At 33.2% G+C, this 18,496-nt stretch overlaps 2 protein-coding genes across 5 annotated transcripts in view; both read left to right on the forward strand.

Annotated features, from left to right (window-relative positions):
* The window catches only part of LOC120771395 (immunoglobulin superfamily containing leucine-rich repeat protein 2), a 34,722-nt gene extending 21,482 nt beyond the window's left edge, over window positions 1-13,240 (forward strand). The window contains exons 1-9 of one of the 4 annotated variants that reach the window (XM_040099362.1): window positions 1,625-1,766; window positions 1,832-2,044; window positions 6,968-7,166; window positions 8,613-8,756; window positions 9,325-9,444; window positions 9,563-9,653; window positions 9,766-9,951; window positions 12,482-12,631; window positions 12,706-12,875. In XM_040099362.1, the coding sequence (XP_039955296.1) occupies window positions 6,969-7,166; window positions 8,613-8,756; window positions 9,325-9,444; window positions 9,563-9,653; window positions 9,766-9,951; window positions 12,482-12,631; window positions 12,706-12,875 (1,059 nt within the window). In that variant the 5' untranslated portion in view covers window positions 1,625-1,766; window positions 1,832-2,044; window position 6,968. Of the gene's footprint in view, window positions 1-1,624; window positions 1,767-1,831; window positions 2,045-2,070; window positions 2,199-2,263; window positions 2,361-6,967; window positions 7,167-8,612; window positions 8,757-9,324; window positions 9,445-9,562; window positions 9,654-9,765; window positions 9,952-12,481; window positions 12,632-12,705 lie in introns of those variants that run through there. The other 3 variants (XM_040099364.1, XM_040099361.1, XM_040099363.1) reach the window with 3 other exon arrangements.
* Window positions 13,241-17,580: 4,340 nt separating this feature from the next.
* On the forward strand, window positions 17,581-18,496 carry LOC120770107. Its single transcript, XM_040097276.1, has 3 exons — window positions 17,581-17,845; window positions 17,901-18,068; window positions 18,258-18,496. Exons 1-3 carry the CDS (start codon window positions 17,581-17,583, stop codon window positions 18,494-18,496), a joined length of 672 nt encoding a protein of 223 aa, XP_039953210.1.

Below are 18,496 nucleotides of genomic sequence, written 5' to 3' on the forward strand. Positions count from 1 at the left end.
CACACTATTAACAAAGAAATTCTGAAATTTTTGGAAAAAAATATTTTAAACTCGGCCATTGCGATGTCATTTCCGTTGACCACTCGTAAAAAAGATTCGCCCGCGTTGGCGTGATAACTCTTTACAGGATCATCTTTCATTGTAATTGTAAAAAAATTCTTCGTCCAAGTCTTTAAAAATTGAATCTCAAAGACCTGTGTAAAATTGCATGAAGATCGGTTGAGTATTTCTCGAGAAATCTTGCCAACCGACTTCAAAAACACGGTTTCTAGAAAAACACGTTTAAAGACGGCGCACTTAGCCTAGCTAGTCACGAGTGCACAAGTTTTCAAGCTTGTATCTCCAAAACTATTACTCGGATCAACTTGAAAATTTAGGACTACATTCTAGAGGTGTTGTAGAATTTAATAAGACAAATTAAAAAACTAGTTTTTTTGATACCCGTAAACCCAAGTAACCCCCTAATAAACACTTCTGCAAAGGCAGAATATACAAAAGGTTGATAAAACAACCATTGCGTCCGGACGTAAAAAGTATCCGAATAAAATTTTTCAGTAAAAAATCAAAGAAAGTATTAGTTCCTCAATTTTTGAGATTTCGAACTGAAGTTTTGCACATGACCTTATTTTGGACTACTGATCGATCAAAATCGACTCTTTAAAAATACATTGCAACCGACTTCTGCAAATATTATACTATTACTCACTTGTGGTATATATTATAAAATATTCGATGAAAAGAACTAGTTTATTAGACTTCTAATCTAAGACTACTATATTCCACAATAAACAACATAAGGGACATAATTATTCGTATATGATTAAGATCGATAAGATCATTTGTATTTACGACAGGTATCTCTTCTGAAAAGACTCTCAGTGATCTCTCCATCAAATTGATGTGAGTTCTTGAGAGTTCTGCTGCAGAATACCTAAGAACCTAAGAAGAAAACTACTCAGCCAGTTTTATTCATCTTGCTGTTAATGAGACTAATTTATAAAATTACAAAATACTGTAATATAAATTAATTGAAAATCAAATGTTCTTTACACTCTTCGCTTCCTTACTTGTTTTTATATGAATATTTATCATACTATATGTGGTATATCATTTTTTGCTATTATGCGAAAGATTAGGCATACATGTAGTGAGAATGAGTAATAATGTAAGTAATGTCTAAGCGCAGCATCAGACGATGTACTAAAAAATAAATAAATATTGAAACAAAATTGCATGCAACAAATTACTATTAAAATAGTTAAACCCGTTAATTTGTTTGTCTAATAATTTCTTTCGCACTAAAACCGCCCACTGGGCATTATCGCCTTTTATTTAGAAATTTAAATCGTTGCATGCAAAGTGAAGTTAGTTTTATTGTTTTTCAATTGCAATAGACGTCACATGAGAACTTCTCCTACATAAAAGTATATATGTACATATGTATATTCGCTCATACATATACATATATATACATACATACATATATACTTATATATCACTGTTATTTGCTCATTGCATTTATCGTTAATTTCCACGGGATTTTTATTTTTGTTCTGCGGCTTCTGTCAGCATCATCATTTAATGAGAAACAAAGCGAAAATTACTGCGCGTTGGTCAGCATAATTTGTTGACATGCATTTCAACAATGCAGTATCTAGTCAAGCGCTTGTGAAATATGAAATTAAAAGCCTCGAACAAAAAACTCGCAACAAATGAGCTACAAATAAGTGCAGTGAGTGATATTTTCTGTCAACTCATCGAAAACGGTATTTATCGCAATTCGCTTTCCCACCTAAATATCAACTAATTATTCCTTAATTTACGGTTACAGTTATTGGTGTGCTTTTTGCGCGATGCGCTCAAATTCCTTTCGCTCGTGCGGTTGGTAGTGCTGCCAACATTTTATAGTCATACGAGTAGTCAGCGGGCGATTTACAACTCCATACGGAGGTTCCTGAACTAAATTTATTGCAGTGCTGCTGTATCATACATATAGTACATACGTTCTTTTCTTTTTAATTAAAACGATTCATTTTGTTAAAAGGTAAATAGTGCTACTTGTTTAATAAATGTGTCAGTGATAAAAGTTGTCTCCACAAGCGCGTTAATTGATAAGATACCTGTAGGTGTGGGTGAATGTGTGACCGCGCACTTAAAAATAAAAAGAATAAATAATAAAGAAGGGAGAAAGAAGAAAAGTAAAGTACCACTATTAACAATACATAACAGTTTTTCTTTGGTAATTTTTTAAGTTAAATTTTAGTGAATTATTTCAAGGTTTACACAGAACTGATTCAGATATGTGATATACGAAAAATTATTATTTAAGTTTTGAAGCACGAGTAAATGCACCTAACAAAGTAAGCTTACAATAATTTTTCATTTTATTTAATATTGGTTTAAAATACTCTTACCATTTTTACAACAAAAATGTAAATCCAAATTCACTCATTTTTGAACAAATTTACAAATCTAAATGTTTAATAGGTACTTATTGCAGATTGTTCTAGAGGCTCAAAATATTAGTAAAAAAAATATTATTTAATACATATATATATTTTAAATGCAAATATAGATGGTTACTGATTTTTTAATTAAAACATTTTGGATTAGAAGAACTACATATATATTTGGATTAATAATTTAGGAAATATTTTTTAAATAAAAAATTTGAGTAACATTTTTCTCAATTTAAAAAAGAAGCATTTGCATATTTCTAATTTAAATACTATAACTAAAAGCTATTAAATATAAATAAGACAAAAAGAGTTAAACTATGTCGATATTTCATTCAACATTCTGATCTGAACATCCGATCTGAACAATTTTTTCGGAGACTATATTGTTACCTTAGGCAGTAATCCATGTCAAATTTCGTGAAGATACCACGTCAAATGCGAAAGTTTTCCATACAACCCCTCTATTCCGATTGTTAGGTTTGAATGGCAGCTATATGCTATAGTAAGCCGATCTGAACAATTTCTTCCGATATTACATTATTTCTATGAACAATAACTCATACCAAATTTCGTGAAGATATATCGCCAAATGAGGAAGTTTCCCATGCAAGCGTTTATTTCCGGTCATTCAGTTTGTATGGCAGCTATATGCTATAGTAATCCGATCTGAATAATTTTTTCGGAGATTACATTGGTGCTTTAGAAAATAATTTATACCAAATTTCGTGAATATATCTTGTAAAATGTGAAAGTTTTCCATACAAAAACTTGATTCCGATCGTTCAGTTTGTATGATAGCTATATGTTATAGTTGTCCTATATCGGCAGTTCCGACAAATGAGCGGCTTCTTAAAGACAAAATGACGTTTGTAAAATATCAAAACGATTTCATAAAAACTGAGGGACTAGTTCGTATATATACAAACAGACTGACAGACGGACATGGCTAAATCGATTCAGCTCGACATACTGATCATTTATATATATGTATACTTGATAGGGTATCCTTCTGGGTGTTACAAACTTCGTAAAGTCGCCTTGTCTGAAACCTTGTTTGGTATCGAACGGCACAGATATCTAGTGATGTTGTCTTGTGTTATCTAATAAAAAACTTGCAAAATTTAATTTTTGCTCCCAAATTATTACGAACAGCCTTAACTTTGAAGTTGCATTTACTTGAAAACTAGAAAGACCACAAATACCAAAGACTATGCCGAATTTTAGTAAAATATTATTACTTCCAAATGTTTCTACAGAAGTGAAACTCTCTCGTGATGTTCATACGTATAATGAAAACTTTTTAGGTATTTTACGATACAAATCCTGCGGCGCCTTCCAGATGCAGATTTGTTGCCTAAGACAAATTAATTTCTTGTTCTACACGTTTTATTTGATATAAACTATTTTTCATATGAACACAGATATGAGAATGCATATGTAAATATGTATAGGTATATGTACATATGTATTAAATTGCGTTTTTCACTGCGAAATTCTCCCATTAGACGGACGATGAGCTTATCCAATTCAATTTAGTGCATTTTGAGATCAGGGTTAGCGTCAAATTGTTTTTATCTTTTTGTTCTTCTTCAGTCAATGGACTGTCTCCGCCAATTCACTTTCAGTAGAATGCTTATTTTACAACATACTTATACATGCAAAGAGTATTGTTTATTTTAATAGCGTTAAGTGATCTTACATATACAAAAACACAAATAAACAACAACAGCAACAAACACATATATTTATACATATGTACTTGTATATAATGTGTATGTTTGCTTATTGTTGATGTTTTACGCTCTTACACCTGCCTGACGAGCCCACTTCCCGCAAGCTGAAGCTTTGCAATGCAGCGGCGGTGCTTCAGAAAGCGAATGTTGTCGCAATTATCTGCTTATTTGTGTATTTACATACCTACATATAAATAAACACATGGCTTTTTATTTGTTTATTAGACATTTGGCAGTTGACAGTTTGCCGCTGCCGTGCCACTTGACGGATTGGCGCGTTGACATTTGTAATGATTTCGTTAATTTGATTTCAATATGCTGTTTGTTTTTATTTAAAATGAACGGTTTACCTTTTATTTTGTTTCATTCTATTTGTTTTTGTATTTATTTATGCGCGATTAAGCTGACATAATACGAGAAAGAGCAATTGATCAGCATTGTTTGCGCGCATTTCACGGCTTATTTGGTTGTTTGTTTGTTTATGTGAGTGTTATTTGACGTTTACACACGCTCACTCATACTCACATATGTACATATGTATGTGCATGATGGCAATGTTTGGTGGGCGGCGTGCGCTCGTACTTGGTCGATCAGCGTCGCCGCCGCTAATGGCGAACGCGGTGATTTTGTGAAGTAAACTTTCCGGGGCGCATTTGATACGCTTCATTGCAATTGTTTGTGCACGTCCGTGCCCACCTGTGCGCGGCGACCTCAGCTGTCTGTCGCACACCCTGCTGCATGGGGTGGGAATGTCGACGGAATCCGGCGTTTGAATGTCACACCTTTGCATGGCCGGCTTCTGCCACTCGCTTGTTTATAAACATGCATTTTTATTTAACTTTTACCTATTTTGTTTTTTTTTTTTTGGTTTTACTTTAGATGCGTGAATAGTATTGAAAATAAAAACGTGACGAGTTGCATCGGCAATGATCTTGTATAGCAATTCAAGCCATTTGTTGTATTTGTTTATAGAAATTTCAATTATTTTTATTATATGCAAGTGTATTTCAATCAGTTATTGCATTATATGTATTATGGCTCTTGGTTGTTAAGTTTTATTAATTTGAGACACATAATAAAATTGTTTTGTTTTGCTATTATTCAATTTGATTAAATTGTGCAACGTTATTCCCCATTTATATGACATAAAATTATATATTTTGAGGGCGTTCCTTCAGTTTAGGTTTGACGGGGGCAGCCATAGTCATATTACGGGATATCATTCCAACGGTAACGGAATACGTCGATTACCAATCTAAATTTTAAACAAATCGCCATAAATTTTGGTATCTAATTTTTCTGAAAAGACACCACTTTTCCCTCGATTATGTAGTTTGGACCCATCCGAATAGATGCTTATCCCTGTTTTCCTGTATACCTCATCCCTTCCCCACAGTTTTCTAGAAGAGGAGTTGATATTGGTCACCGAATTTATTTTCAATTCTATAGAATTTCGAAAATCTGTGATAGTGGATAGAAATGGGAACTTACTAAGTATCATAGAATGTCCCTTATTGCAGGTGACCACTTGAGATGATTGCCTCAGTTTAAGAGCGAACTGTCGATTGGAAATTCCCTTGTCAAGAAATTGTAAGTCTCTGGATCAATTGAATTCGAGTTCCGAAAGGTCTTTGAGGTCATTGTGAACTCGTTGGAAATAAATGAACAATTAGTTTGTTATAAATTTTGTGCTTACAGTGGAATCAAAGAGGATTTCAACTTACCTTTGATAAATCGAGTCAACACATTTTAATTAATGTTTTGGGTATGAAGCATGATAGACTTGTACTAAATCCATTGCAAAAGTTGCATTGAGTAGAGGTTGCAAAAGAGGGGTGGTTGATCACTATTGGTGATAGGAAGTTGGTTTATGAATATGACGTCGAAACTGTCCAATCATTTATCGAAAAGCTCTCCAAAAATGAGCCGAAATTGAAAAAAAAAAAATCGTTGAAGGCCATCCCTACTGAGACATATAACAAGTGTGTAAAGTGTGTGAAAATTGGAAATAACCGTTGGTATGCTTGTACTGGCTCAAGAGCCTTTTTGGATGGTGATTTGTATAAGATATGTAAAATTGTAGTTTTTTTTTATCAGTCCGGGTCAAATTTGATCAGTTGTTATGTAATATGAAGCTTCTTTGAATATATTGTTATACAAGAATACATCGAAGTCGCTGTGGATACTCAAAATGTATGAACATTTATAAAACCGTTTAGTATAGTATTATTGAACTGGATTCTTATGTATTACGCTGTAGACATTGAACCACTTTATTTTACAGTTTATCGCGAATTATGTAGATATTTATTGCATTTATCTTTGAATTGCCCGACATTAAGTGCTTCAACAACGGAACACACTCACAGAGTCTTTGACCGATTTACCCGCATCAACATCCACACATACAATTGAATATTGCGATTAATAAATGGCACAGACTAATTTAGTAGATATAGAGTTACTTGAGCGCGCGAGTATATCGTATGACAACGAAAATATTTCAGAGATTCAGTAAATCAATGAAATTTCGCGCGAACTCCACAGACGACACAATGAATCATTATTGCATCATTTGTATGGAAACAAAGCCGCGGCGGTGTTGAGGTCTTTGTCCTCCACCAAAAATCCTTTCTTCTTTACGCTGCATTGGTTTTTGTGCCACATTGTTGTTGCTTTTATTTAATTCATTTGAACTTGCAATCATGCGCGTTCTCTGCATTTGCTCTTTACTAATCTACTGGTCTACTCTTTCGTTGTTTCACTCTCGTTTAGTATGGACTTGCATGCGGTTGCTATAGCGTTGTTGGCTCTAATCACAATCAACACCAAGATGATGATGCCATTCGGTTATGTCGGCGTCGTGCAGGACGAACGGAAGTGTCAGTATTTAAGACCGTCGCGCATGCTCAAAATCCGTTGCTTCGAAATGAATCTGAGGGAGGTGCCGCAGTACCTGAAATCGTCGGTTGAGGTGAGTAAAGTGATAAAACATCAAAAAATAAATACTTATAAAATATAAAAAATAGTAATTAACTCATAATGCTTAGCTATTGATTGAAATCAATTGACCGCGCGTGTGACCTTTGGCGTTTCTGAGTTGCTTAAGTTTAACTTTAAATGTCAACCATTGACTTTTGTTTAAATGCAAATTCCACCGTGATGTTGCGCCGTCGTGCATCTGCAAGGGTTAATTTGTGTCAAGTAGCTTGATAAGGTTCGCATAAAGTGCTCAGTCGCCAGCGTTTATCCGATTTATTATAATTGTGTGTGCACTTTTATTTTCTTCCATGGGAATTTGCACCCATCAATGCTCATATGTATCCATATGCAAGCGGTGTCTGTCTGCTGCGAAATAAAATTCAATTGACTTTAATTGAACGCACAAAAGAAGTCGCGATAATTTCCTAAAAAATATTTGTGTATGTATACAAACACTGTTATACACCTATATATATTTTCTTTTTTGATGATCATCAACTGATGAGCGCTTCCTGCAAGCGTGCCCTGCAGAAAAAATGTAGGAAAAGTTTCGAGTTTCAAGCTTGGTAAAAAAAAATTTTAAATATTTAATTTAACTAAAATGTAATAGTTTGGTTAGGAAAATTAAAAAAGAGGTAAGAATTTTAAAAAATAATAATTTCGAAAATTAAAAAAAACATCCAACAATACTGCAAATAACGACTATTTTATTTAAAACTTGTAGCTTTTAATACCATCTGATCAAATTTGACCCGGATTGACAAAAATACATTTGCATGTATTAAAATTTTTATTATTGCTCTCATAAAAATCTCCTGGGCCATGCCACTTAAACCAAATTTTCCATTATATTATAAGTCTTGACCGTGATGACTTTGACTGTCTTCAGAGAATTTTGGCTTCTGCTGATTTTTGCAGCGTCATTCGTTACATTGTTGATCACTTTTGAATGTACATAACCCCACGTTTCCGTCAACAGTAGGAATGCGTTTGATGAAGGTAGGGTCCTAAGTTACATTGTCAAGCAACTCCTTTGCGACCTTTACTAGAGACCGTAATTGCAAAAATTCAAGTCTTTTGGTACGAGTCTAGCATTGACACGCTTCATACCCCAAGCATTATCCAAAATAGTTGAGCCAATCCACAAAAAATTTTGAGATCTTCAATGATCGCTCTGAAGTTAACACGAGAATCTTACTGGCATCGCTGTAAAAATTTTTATAATTTCAAATAAATTTACAAGACTTCGCATTTTTCCATCAGGGTTTCTACTATAAAATACACATTTAGCTACATACAATACCCACACATTCACAGGAGCAAGCTAAAATTTTTTTAATTCCAACTCTCACGCAAACCGTACAGGAAGTGTACTTAGTTTGTGCTTCTTATCAGTGTACCTATATAACTAAATTTTCGCTTTCCCGCCTAATTACAGATTCTGGATCTCGCATTTAATCGCATTAAAAAGCTCAAACGCAACTCATTTGAACGTTACACAAGCATTAAAATATTAGTGCTCTATGAGAATAAGATACAATCGGTGGAGCCGGGCACATTTGCGCCACTAACATCGTTGGAGGTAAGTGTAGGGACATATACATACTTACATATATGTGTACTTACACATGCGCATATGTATTGTAGAACATTGCATGCGCTCTGTAGCACCGCTGCAGTTGTTAATTACATAAGTGATATTAGCGTGATGACATTTTATTCAAGTAATTAGTAAATTAAATTATAATTGATAGATGTTTATATATAGATATTATGAATATTATTGATTTATAAACTTACAGACTTATATATTTATATACATATTTTTATTTTGATATATGTATAGTGACATAAATCTTTAAATTATGTTAGAATATAAAAATTATATGAAAAATTAATTAATCTTTTTCGAAAGTTTTCAAGTACTTTCAGAGTTGAAATCGAAAATTACAGATACATATGTATATATGTATGTATATTATAGATATATATATTACAGAAAGAAATAATAACCCTTTAAAATACACTTTCTCATATATATTTCATTTTATTAATTTATTATTACATAAAATTTGGAATATATTTTTATTTAGAAATTCTTCCGATATATTAAATTATATTTATTTATTTTATTTTCTTGAATCTAATAGGAAATTGATCTATCAAATAATGCGCTCGTCTCAATACCCTTGGAAATCTTTCAATTACCCTCACTGCGAAATCTTTATGTTGACAGCAACGAGCTCTTCAATCTCGACCGCGATCTGCAGGTTTGTACATATCCAATCATTACCATTTTTTTTATTTACCAAATTGATTAGTTAAACTGAAATTTTAAATAAATTTTAGCCACTGTTTAGTAAAATAAATTCTAATTCTCCCCTTTAGGGTCTTGAAACACCAATACAAGCACCGCTGGAATATTTAAATGTAGCCGATTGCGGCTTAGAGAACCTACCCGATTTGGGTGTACTGCCAAGTGAGTAATTAAATATTATAAATATATACCTATAATCAACATATGATCAATCTCTCAAATATACTACACGGATATGAAACTTTTAACACACCTTTTTTAACTTTTTCTTCAGAATTATGGCAAATTAATGCCTCATCCAATCCGCTGACTGATCTCACCGTGGACACACTAGCCAATATGTGCAATTTGCGTACAATGGACCTGACAAAAACAGAAATCAGCGATTGCGCTCTACAACAAGTGAATCGTTACTTGCGATATATTGGCGCCAGTTCTAAATATGTTCCGATATCTTTGGGTAAGTTAAAAAATATTTAATACTTAAAAAGGAGTATGATTTGTTAGAAGTGCATGCCAATATTTATAAAAATTGGTTGTTTACCAGAGAAAATATTAAAATCCTGAAAAGAAAACACAATCGCCAAGTTTGATGAGGCTTGGACTGAACTGAACTGAACCTGATAATTTTTCCAATCTTTCACTTCCGGTAATTTGTCATATTAAGTTTGAAAAATTCGATACAAAATAAAAAAATAATAACTAAATTGTTTCGTTTTTGAAAAGATGTATTAATTTCACCACCGTTAACCGTTGGTTTGAAAGAATATTAACTGATAATCGCTAAATGAGAGACCATAAGAACTTCGACTCGGTAGTGAAAGTTCACAAATTTCCGGTTTTTATGTCAGTCCGACTATTAAATAATATTTGATTTCAGATAGCTTCATTAAGTTTCAATTGAAAACATAACGGAAAAATTTCGCGATTTGCGTAATGATGACCAATAAATTATATAGGAAATTTTATTATATCATGTGATTTTTCTATGCTCCATAAGCTTGAATCTTGGAACCTAAGGCTATATATAAGATGTTTTTATTTCGTAATTAATATACATATGTACTTATATCCGGTGACTCATTTACTTACATCAATCAATTATTATGACTGCAAGTGCGGTGAAGTCCAAACTAAACTTTTATGCTGTATTACCTCATATGGAAACCAGATAAAATCATAAATCATCTCAACATGAAGCACATATATTTTAAGGGGTTACATTACGTTCCTCGAGCAAAAACCAGCCAGCTTTTAATTAATTTTTTCATATAAAAATTAAATATTTTATTCAAACTTTTTATTATACCAAAGATACATAATCGCCTAGTTTTGAATATTTTCTAAATTAAAACAGATTTTGTGAAATTTTCAAAGGAAAATAATCGAAATTCGACCATTACGACGTCATTTTCGGCGGTCCATAGGAAAAAAACGTAATTCCGCGGTATCAGGATCATCAAAAGTAAAAAGAAAAAATTACATGTTTTAATTTAGGCAATAAACTCGGTATTGAATGAAGAAAAAACAAAAAAGGGAAAATTGTGTTTTTGGCCGACGTTTTTACAAAACATATAAATTTTGGTGACAATTTCTCGTCGACTTTATATTATAATTGTACAAAAAAATCGCTCTACAAGGTCTTGAAAGATTATATCACAAAGACCTGTGAAAAATTTCATTAAGATCGATTAAATTGTTCGCGAAAAATCAGGACAACCGAGTTTGGCACAGTTTCGAGAAAAATACATTTAAAGTGACTAAGGAGTAATCCAAGTAGCGGTACTGTTCTCAATAGCATTTTTTGGACAGATTTCGCGTGAATCGTGTAAATGACAGCTTTTTTTTAATGGAATTTTTCACAGTATTGTTTGGCATTTCATCATGGAAACACTTACTTATATAGCTGACCTCGAGCCCCGCAACTTTTCAAGACTGTACCTCCAAAACTATTACTTAGATCAACTTAAGAGCTTAGGACATAAGAGGTATTATAGAATGAAAAAAGATAATAAAAAAAATTCCGGTTTTGAAGCCTTGTTACGTGGGTTAACCCCTTAAAAGACACAACATTTGTGACGCCCCAAAAAGGGCTAATTTTTGCGAATTAAAAAAATCAGTAGTTGGTTTTAGGCAAATATACCAAGAATATACATATTTTAAAAGCACACAGTATAACTTTTGAAGAAAAATATTAAATATTCTGCGAGTTACACGTACTCTCCAACGAAAACGAGACAAAGGATCGAGAAAATAAACCAAAAACGGACAAAGGACGCGGTTTGAAAAAAAGTTGAATAGTTGCCATACATTTTATCAATTTTGGCCTACTAAAATTCGATTTTTGATCAGCAAAATCTATTAGGTAATCATATGGAGAACTATATACAGAACAGACAGAAAAAAAATCAACTTTTACTATGGTATTTTTAACGGTATCCACTATAGAAACATGCAAAACAAAATAAAAAATAAAAAAAATTCTAAATTTGACAGTAGTACTAAAAATATGTGTATGCAATGTAGTGTGTGTGTCCATAGGTAAGCACTAATCACTCACCCATACAACAAATTGTAATAGATTTCATTCTCTGCAACGATCACACACGCCTTTTCAACTCAAAAAGTGTTGCATACTTTTAGGCTGTGTGATTTTCAAATGAAAAGTAGGAAATGTAAATATAGCAATGTGCATATATAATACAATTATTCGAAAATACGCACTCAACAAAGCAAGTGTAAGCACACATATGCATCAAAACTCACACACACATACATATTAATAAAAAATAGTAATTTAGTTCTCTACAATTTTGCCGAAAACAATCAATAGTAAACAAACTAAATTATATAAAGTTATCGATAAAATTAAAATTATTATGTTTAGATGTACATTTTACAACTTTATTATTATATTATTCATTTATTTTGCCTCCCTTTAACCAAAACCAACTAGTTAATTACAAAAATTTTACAAAATCTATTTATAGACGACCTCGACAACACCAAATGTCCGGATCCATATAACCAAACTGTCAATTCAACGACGTATCATAGCTGTAAAGCAGAGGCTGAACTTGCCAAAGTGCTTAGCTGGCGTTGGTGGGCGATCGCAGCGGCAGCGGCATTAGCTGTGCTTGGTAAGCGAATCAAAAAGCGATAAAAAACTATTAAACAATTTAATTAATTTAATTCTTCCACTTTTTATTTACAGTCTTTACATGGTACTGCTGTCGTCGTAATTCGAAAAAGAAGAAGAAGAAGTCGAAGGCCAAAACCAAAGTAAATGCGCTGCCGCCCAAACAGCAACCGTTAGTGTCGCCCACGCTCGCGCTCAAGAGTCACAACGATCGCACAATGCTGCAGGACTGTGATTGTGCGTAATTGCTTAATTACAACAACAACAAAGCGCGTAGTTTAGATGTACAAATGCTATAAATAGCTGCAATTAAATTGCAATTTATTTACAACTACAGCAACAACTATAACAATTACTGAAAATGTTAAATACTACTTAATGGCTGCGTCGCTAGGGCGGGTAGTGCATAGTTTTTTCCGTTATTTTTTTACTTTCGAATAAATTTAGTTGTTAGTTAAATTCGCCATACAGCAAATTGGTGCCAAAAAGTACTAGATACGAACTTAGATATCGAATTGCAACGAACTGAAGGCGAAATCGTTTCGCCAAAACTACAAGTGCCTACACTAGTAAACATAGTTGAATAATTTTCCCGTTATTTTTACAAACATCGTACATTTAGAGCCCCGTGTAAACATAAAAGTATTAAAAGTTGTAGCCTTAGCTTCGCTTAGTGTAAAATGTCTTTCTTAATGCAATAATATGGAAACAAGTTTCGTTTAGTGAATTTGACAATATTTGTACATAAATTAATATGTAATTAAATGTTAGTTTAGCAAATTACACATACATATGTATGTAAATATATAAAGTATAAATGCATAAATAATAAAAAAAAAAAACAAAAAATAAAAATAAAAAATCTATCGCTTTCTACAACTGGAAGCAAAATATGCCAATCGAAAAGGTGCCTTCATTGCTTTACTGCATTTACTTAGCATATACTTACACAATAAAACATATGTAAATATTAATTAGTTTTACGAGAATTCTTTACTTTTTGAAAAAGTAATAAGTTAAATTTAATTATTTTCTGAATAATATTTCAGTCTGTGCAAAATATATTTATTTACTGAATGGCTAATTTATAAGTTATATATATAGACATATGATCTAAGTACCTAATGTAATATAGTATGTATAGATGATATTAAATTTATCTCACTGTTTTTGTAATAAATGTGAAATGCGTTCAAGAAAATAGCATTTGTTTTTTTATTAAATTAAATATACTACTGTGGGCAAAAGATAGTAAGACTTTTTAATTTTAGTTTCTTTCGAAAGCCCGTTCGTCGAATTATTTTATTTCTAGGTTGATATGACTGTCAACGAGATCTGTGCCAAGTGTCACATCAAGATAATCATTAGTGTTTAGTATACGCTTGTCTTTCTGAGGTACATAAAGTGAATTCGGCGATTTTTACGATGTGTGAAATTATTCATTAAAAAAGTTCCATTAAATTTAGTGTGCGAAATCAAATATCTGGTGCTGAAACGTTCAGAATGTTGGAAAAGGCCTTCGATGACAATTGTTTGCCATCACCATCACGTCAATAACATAAAGAAATTGTTGACATCGTTGGAATATTGGAAGTATCAATGAAAACCATTTTGAGGGATCATTTGGGCCTAAGAAAAGTGAAACCACGATTGGTTCCAAAATCACTTCATTTTTTCGAAAAGCAGCGCCGCGTTAACGTCTGCGGAACAATGTTTTCCGACTACCAGGATGTCATGAAACGTATTATAATTGGCAACGAGTCTAGAATCTATGATTACGACTAGGAAACAGATGATCAATCGACCGTATATCGTGGCAAAAGTGAGCCGAAGCCAAAAAACCAGGCAAAAAATCACGGTTATGTGACACTTTTCTGCCATTATTGAAGTGTGGTACACGCCGAATTCCTTCCGATCGTTCAAACTGTCAACAAGGAATACTGTTTGAGAGTTATGCGTCGTTTGCGCGAAGCTTTTCGTAAAAAGAGGCTGGTATTATGGACCGACAACTGTTGGGTTTTGCTTCACGATAATGCACCGTCGCATACTGCATTTATTCCTTGTGCTATCGTGCCGAAGCTACCGAATTCGCCTGATTTATCTCCGAGTATCTTCTGGCTATTCAGCAAACTCAACAACTGTTTTGAGTCAATTGAAGACATTAAACGTGAATTGCACTGAAGGCTAATCCAGAAATTGACTTTAACAACTGTTTCCAGGATTGGAAAAAACGTTGGCACAAGTTTATTGCGGTCAAGGGGGATTACTTCATAGATTTTGAAGAATATATTAAGAATTTTAAAATTATAAACAAAGTCTTACTATTTTTTGTTCACAGTTATGTATGTACTATATATGTATTTTAATCGTAAGTTTTCGTGTTCAAAAGTAAGTTATGATATTTTCTCAACATTCATTATCCAAATGAATATAAAACTTGGATTGATAATAGATTCTACAATACATCGGATGCGATTGCCTTTTATATTTCGGGAATTGGTAACCATAGTGCTAGTAGCGGTGCTTCAAAACACGTCTATGACATCGTGACAGGTGATGAGCCAGGGATTTACACGTACAATATGAGCCCGAAAGTAAACAGTAGTCGACTGCATGGGTGTTTCACGATTAGCCGAATCCAACAAAAGTTGATCGCGCACGAAGCTATTCCAAGCAAATAGTTGCCTGTTTCTTTGGAACTAGTTGACATATCGCTACCATACCATACCAGATTAACGCACAACAGTAAATTCTGAGTGAGTATTTGTTTGAATGCCAGTTGTCTTTCAAGAAATACAGATTACCAATCGCTGAAAACGAATCACTGGAACTACTACATTTTGAGCAATTAAAACATCGGTTTGATGCGTCATCATTCAAAAGGCATGTTTCGAGATACCATAATCCGAGTGGCAAAAGCGCTTCGAAATATGATTTAAGGGGCTATACCAGCGTAACCCTTGAAAAGTTAGGCGATTTTCGTGAATTTTTTTAAAAGAAAGTATTCAATAGAATGTTTCGAAGTTCTTTGGACATAATAAGGCATATTTTCAGGTATATTATAAGATTATTGTTTTTTTTTTACAAAAATGTTGAAAAATACCAGAGCTATGTGCTGTATTCGGAGGTGCCAAAAAAAAGTGCCCCAACTGCTGACATGATTCCGGCCGAATGGCTGCTGAATCAAAAGAATTCAAAAAGGTTGTTAAGGGGGTGATCTACTCTAAAATTTTGAAAAATTCGATTTTTTTTTTAATTAAAATTATTTTAAGAGCTACAGTTACTTTAGTGACGCAGTACCTAGCACTGTTCGGCCGTATCGAATTTTTTAAACGCGTTTTTCTCGAAACTACTTTTCCACACGGTACCGGCATTATCTCAAGTTCTATACAACCGATTTACTTGAAATTTTGTATGAACCTTCTATAAATAGTCCTTTATCGTTCTTACTAGCATCGTGTCAAAATTTTTGTTTTTAATACTTAAAGAAAAATCAGGAATTTCAAAAAAAGCGTAAAAAATGATTTTTATTTTCAGCCAGTCGCCATTTTTCAAGAAAATTTGTTTTCGTGTTCCCTGAAATAGGGACTATAACAGCATCCTTACTGATTAAGAATTTCTTTTCATTTTTTTTCCAGACCACCAGGAGAGTCAGGATCAGTGTCACCAGGATGCACCATTTTTTTTACACCTGTCTCTATCAACACTCTCTATAATTATTTTATTATTTTAATTTTTGATATTCGTTTGTAAAATTTTTTTTCTGTATTCTTAAGATATCAATAAAAAACACCATAAAAAAATGGATGATAAAAATATTAATTGCCTTTTTTTTACGACACTTTAAAAATTACCTGAAATTCATGCTTCTAGAGTAGAAAACCCCCTTAAACTTAAATGTGTTTCCCAACGATTTTTGAAAAATATCAAAAATTAAAATAATGGTGCTCTCGCTAAATAAATTTAAAGTTTTGATAATACCGGTCCGAATGAAGAGTTTAGTCATACGGATTGAAGCAAGTTTTATTAGGTATGAAGAACGAAAAATGTTTTATGCTGAGGTAGATAATTTAACGTAGGAAAAATTTTGTATCATTGTTGTTGAACTACCTATCGTGGTAAAATGAACAATTATGAATGAAATAAATCTGTCATTGCTATGAACTCTTGCCAACATAATGAATATCCAAGTGGATTTCTGTAACAAAATCATCTCATAATATCTACCAGCCCTAAGGTGTTGGCTCAATACTTGAAGAACCTAAATACCATAAGTTAAATTTCATTAAATCGCACTAAGTATAATTATTGTGGCGCATATGAATAAGAGTTTTACAACCAAGTTAAAAAATCAGCTAAAATTATAATTGTTTGTTATTACAAGATATTTCAGATGTTTGGCCAGTTTTTTGGTATACGCTCAAGCATGAAATGAGACTTGGTACTCGTAATTTTGAAATGCTTCTACCGTATAAAAGTACTGCAGCGTGTACTACAGTACATGCGAGTTGTGGCTGGTTGCATAAGCAAAGTTAAAAGAAACTAATTTATTCATGTTACTTAACACAGATTTCCGCGTACGGTTCATTGCTCTTTAGTCCCATTAACTTATCCCGATTTTTCCTGCTAATTATATGCATATAAAAGCGTGTAAAGCGCTGCACATACACACACCCAAGCACAAACATATATGGAAATTAATAGAAATGTTTCACTAACATGCAAAGCATGCATTTTCCTTAGTTATGTGCAACGTACATTCGCCATTAAAGTGAATAACATGCAATGGATACCTTCAGGATATAGCAGGATAATACAGGACTTTCGCGAATAACTGCTTTCAGTTGAATTTCATAATTCGCTGAAAGCGAACACAAGTCACGCTTGACAAACGGAATTGAAATTATATTTAAGGTGATTTAAATAATAAAAAATAATAATAATTTAAAAATGAAATCGCTGGGCGAACAATTTGTCTGGTGCGTGCTGCCCACCTGCCTCCTTTGGATCTTCAACCAACTGGCGCTCAGTCAGGCTTATCTGCGCAGCGTACGCATCGAGGAGATACCATTTAGTCTGGCAGATAGCGCCGACGAAACGCTTCAAAAGGAAGGCCGCTTATTTGGACCGAGCATAGAGACAGAAGAGCGAGGCATACTAGCGAAATCTGGTCTAGAACAGCGGCGCGGCTTCTTCCATCTCTTCAATATTCCATGTAAATGTTTAAAAAACACTTTCACTAAATTATTATTAATGCGATATCGCTACAGATATAGTTTGCTTCTTTGCCGCCAAAGGCAAATGGCCCTTTATACCGACCTTCATGCAAGGACGTGTCGATGCGACGGCCAGGACATTCTTCAAACAAAACGATAGCGCCATAAAGCAGTTTTGCCAAAAGTGGATACAAATAAAGCAGTGCTTCAGACCACTTTTCGGTAGGTATTAAATGTTTTGTTGGAAAAGTGTATTTATGGATGAAAAATAGTTTTTTTCCAGAAATTATTTAATAATTATTAAAAAAACATTAAATTAATAAAATTATTTATTATATGACTTAATTACATTTAATATACAAAACTATAGTTATTTTTTGTTTTTGTCTACGCATTTAATTTTTTTCGCAGCAACAACAAGCCCCAGCGATGTTGAGCAGCTTGATCCGCTACGCTCCACGCCTTGTACTTGCGCCAACGAACCGATTGTTTACTTCGATCGAGATCACATTGGCAATGTAAGCCGTGAAACGATCCTCAGTACTATTGAGTTTCTAGAAACTTTTCTGGTTCCACCAGTGTCGCCCACGAAAAAGTCGAAGAAGAAAAATCGCGTACGCAGTCGCGTGGATGAAATAGATATTGAATGA

The sequence above is a fragment of the Bactrocera tryoni genome, chromosome 3, assembly GCF_016617805.1.
Source record: "Bactrocera tryoni isolate S06 chromosome 3, CSIRO_BtryS06_freeze2, whole genome shotgun sequence".
NCBI classification, from domain to species: Eukaryota; Metazoa; Arthropoda; class Insecta; order Diptera; family Tephritidae; genus Bactrocera; species Bactrocera tryoni.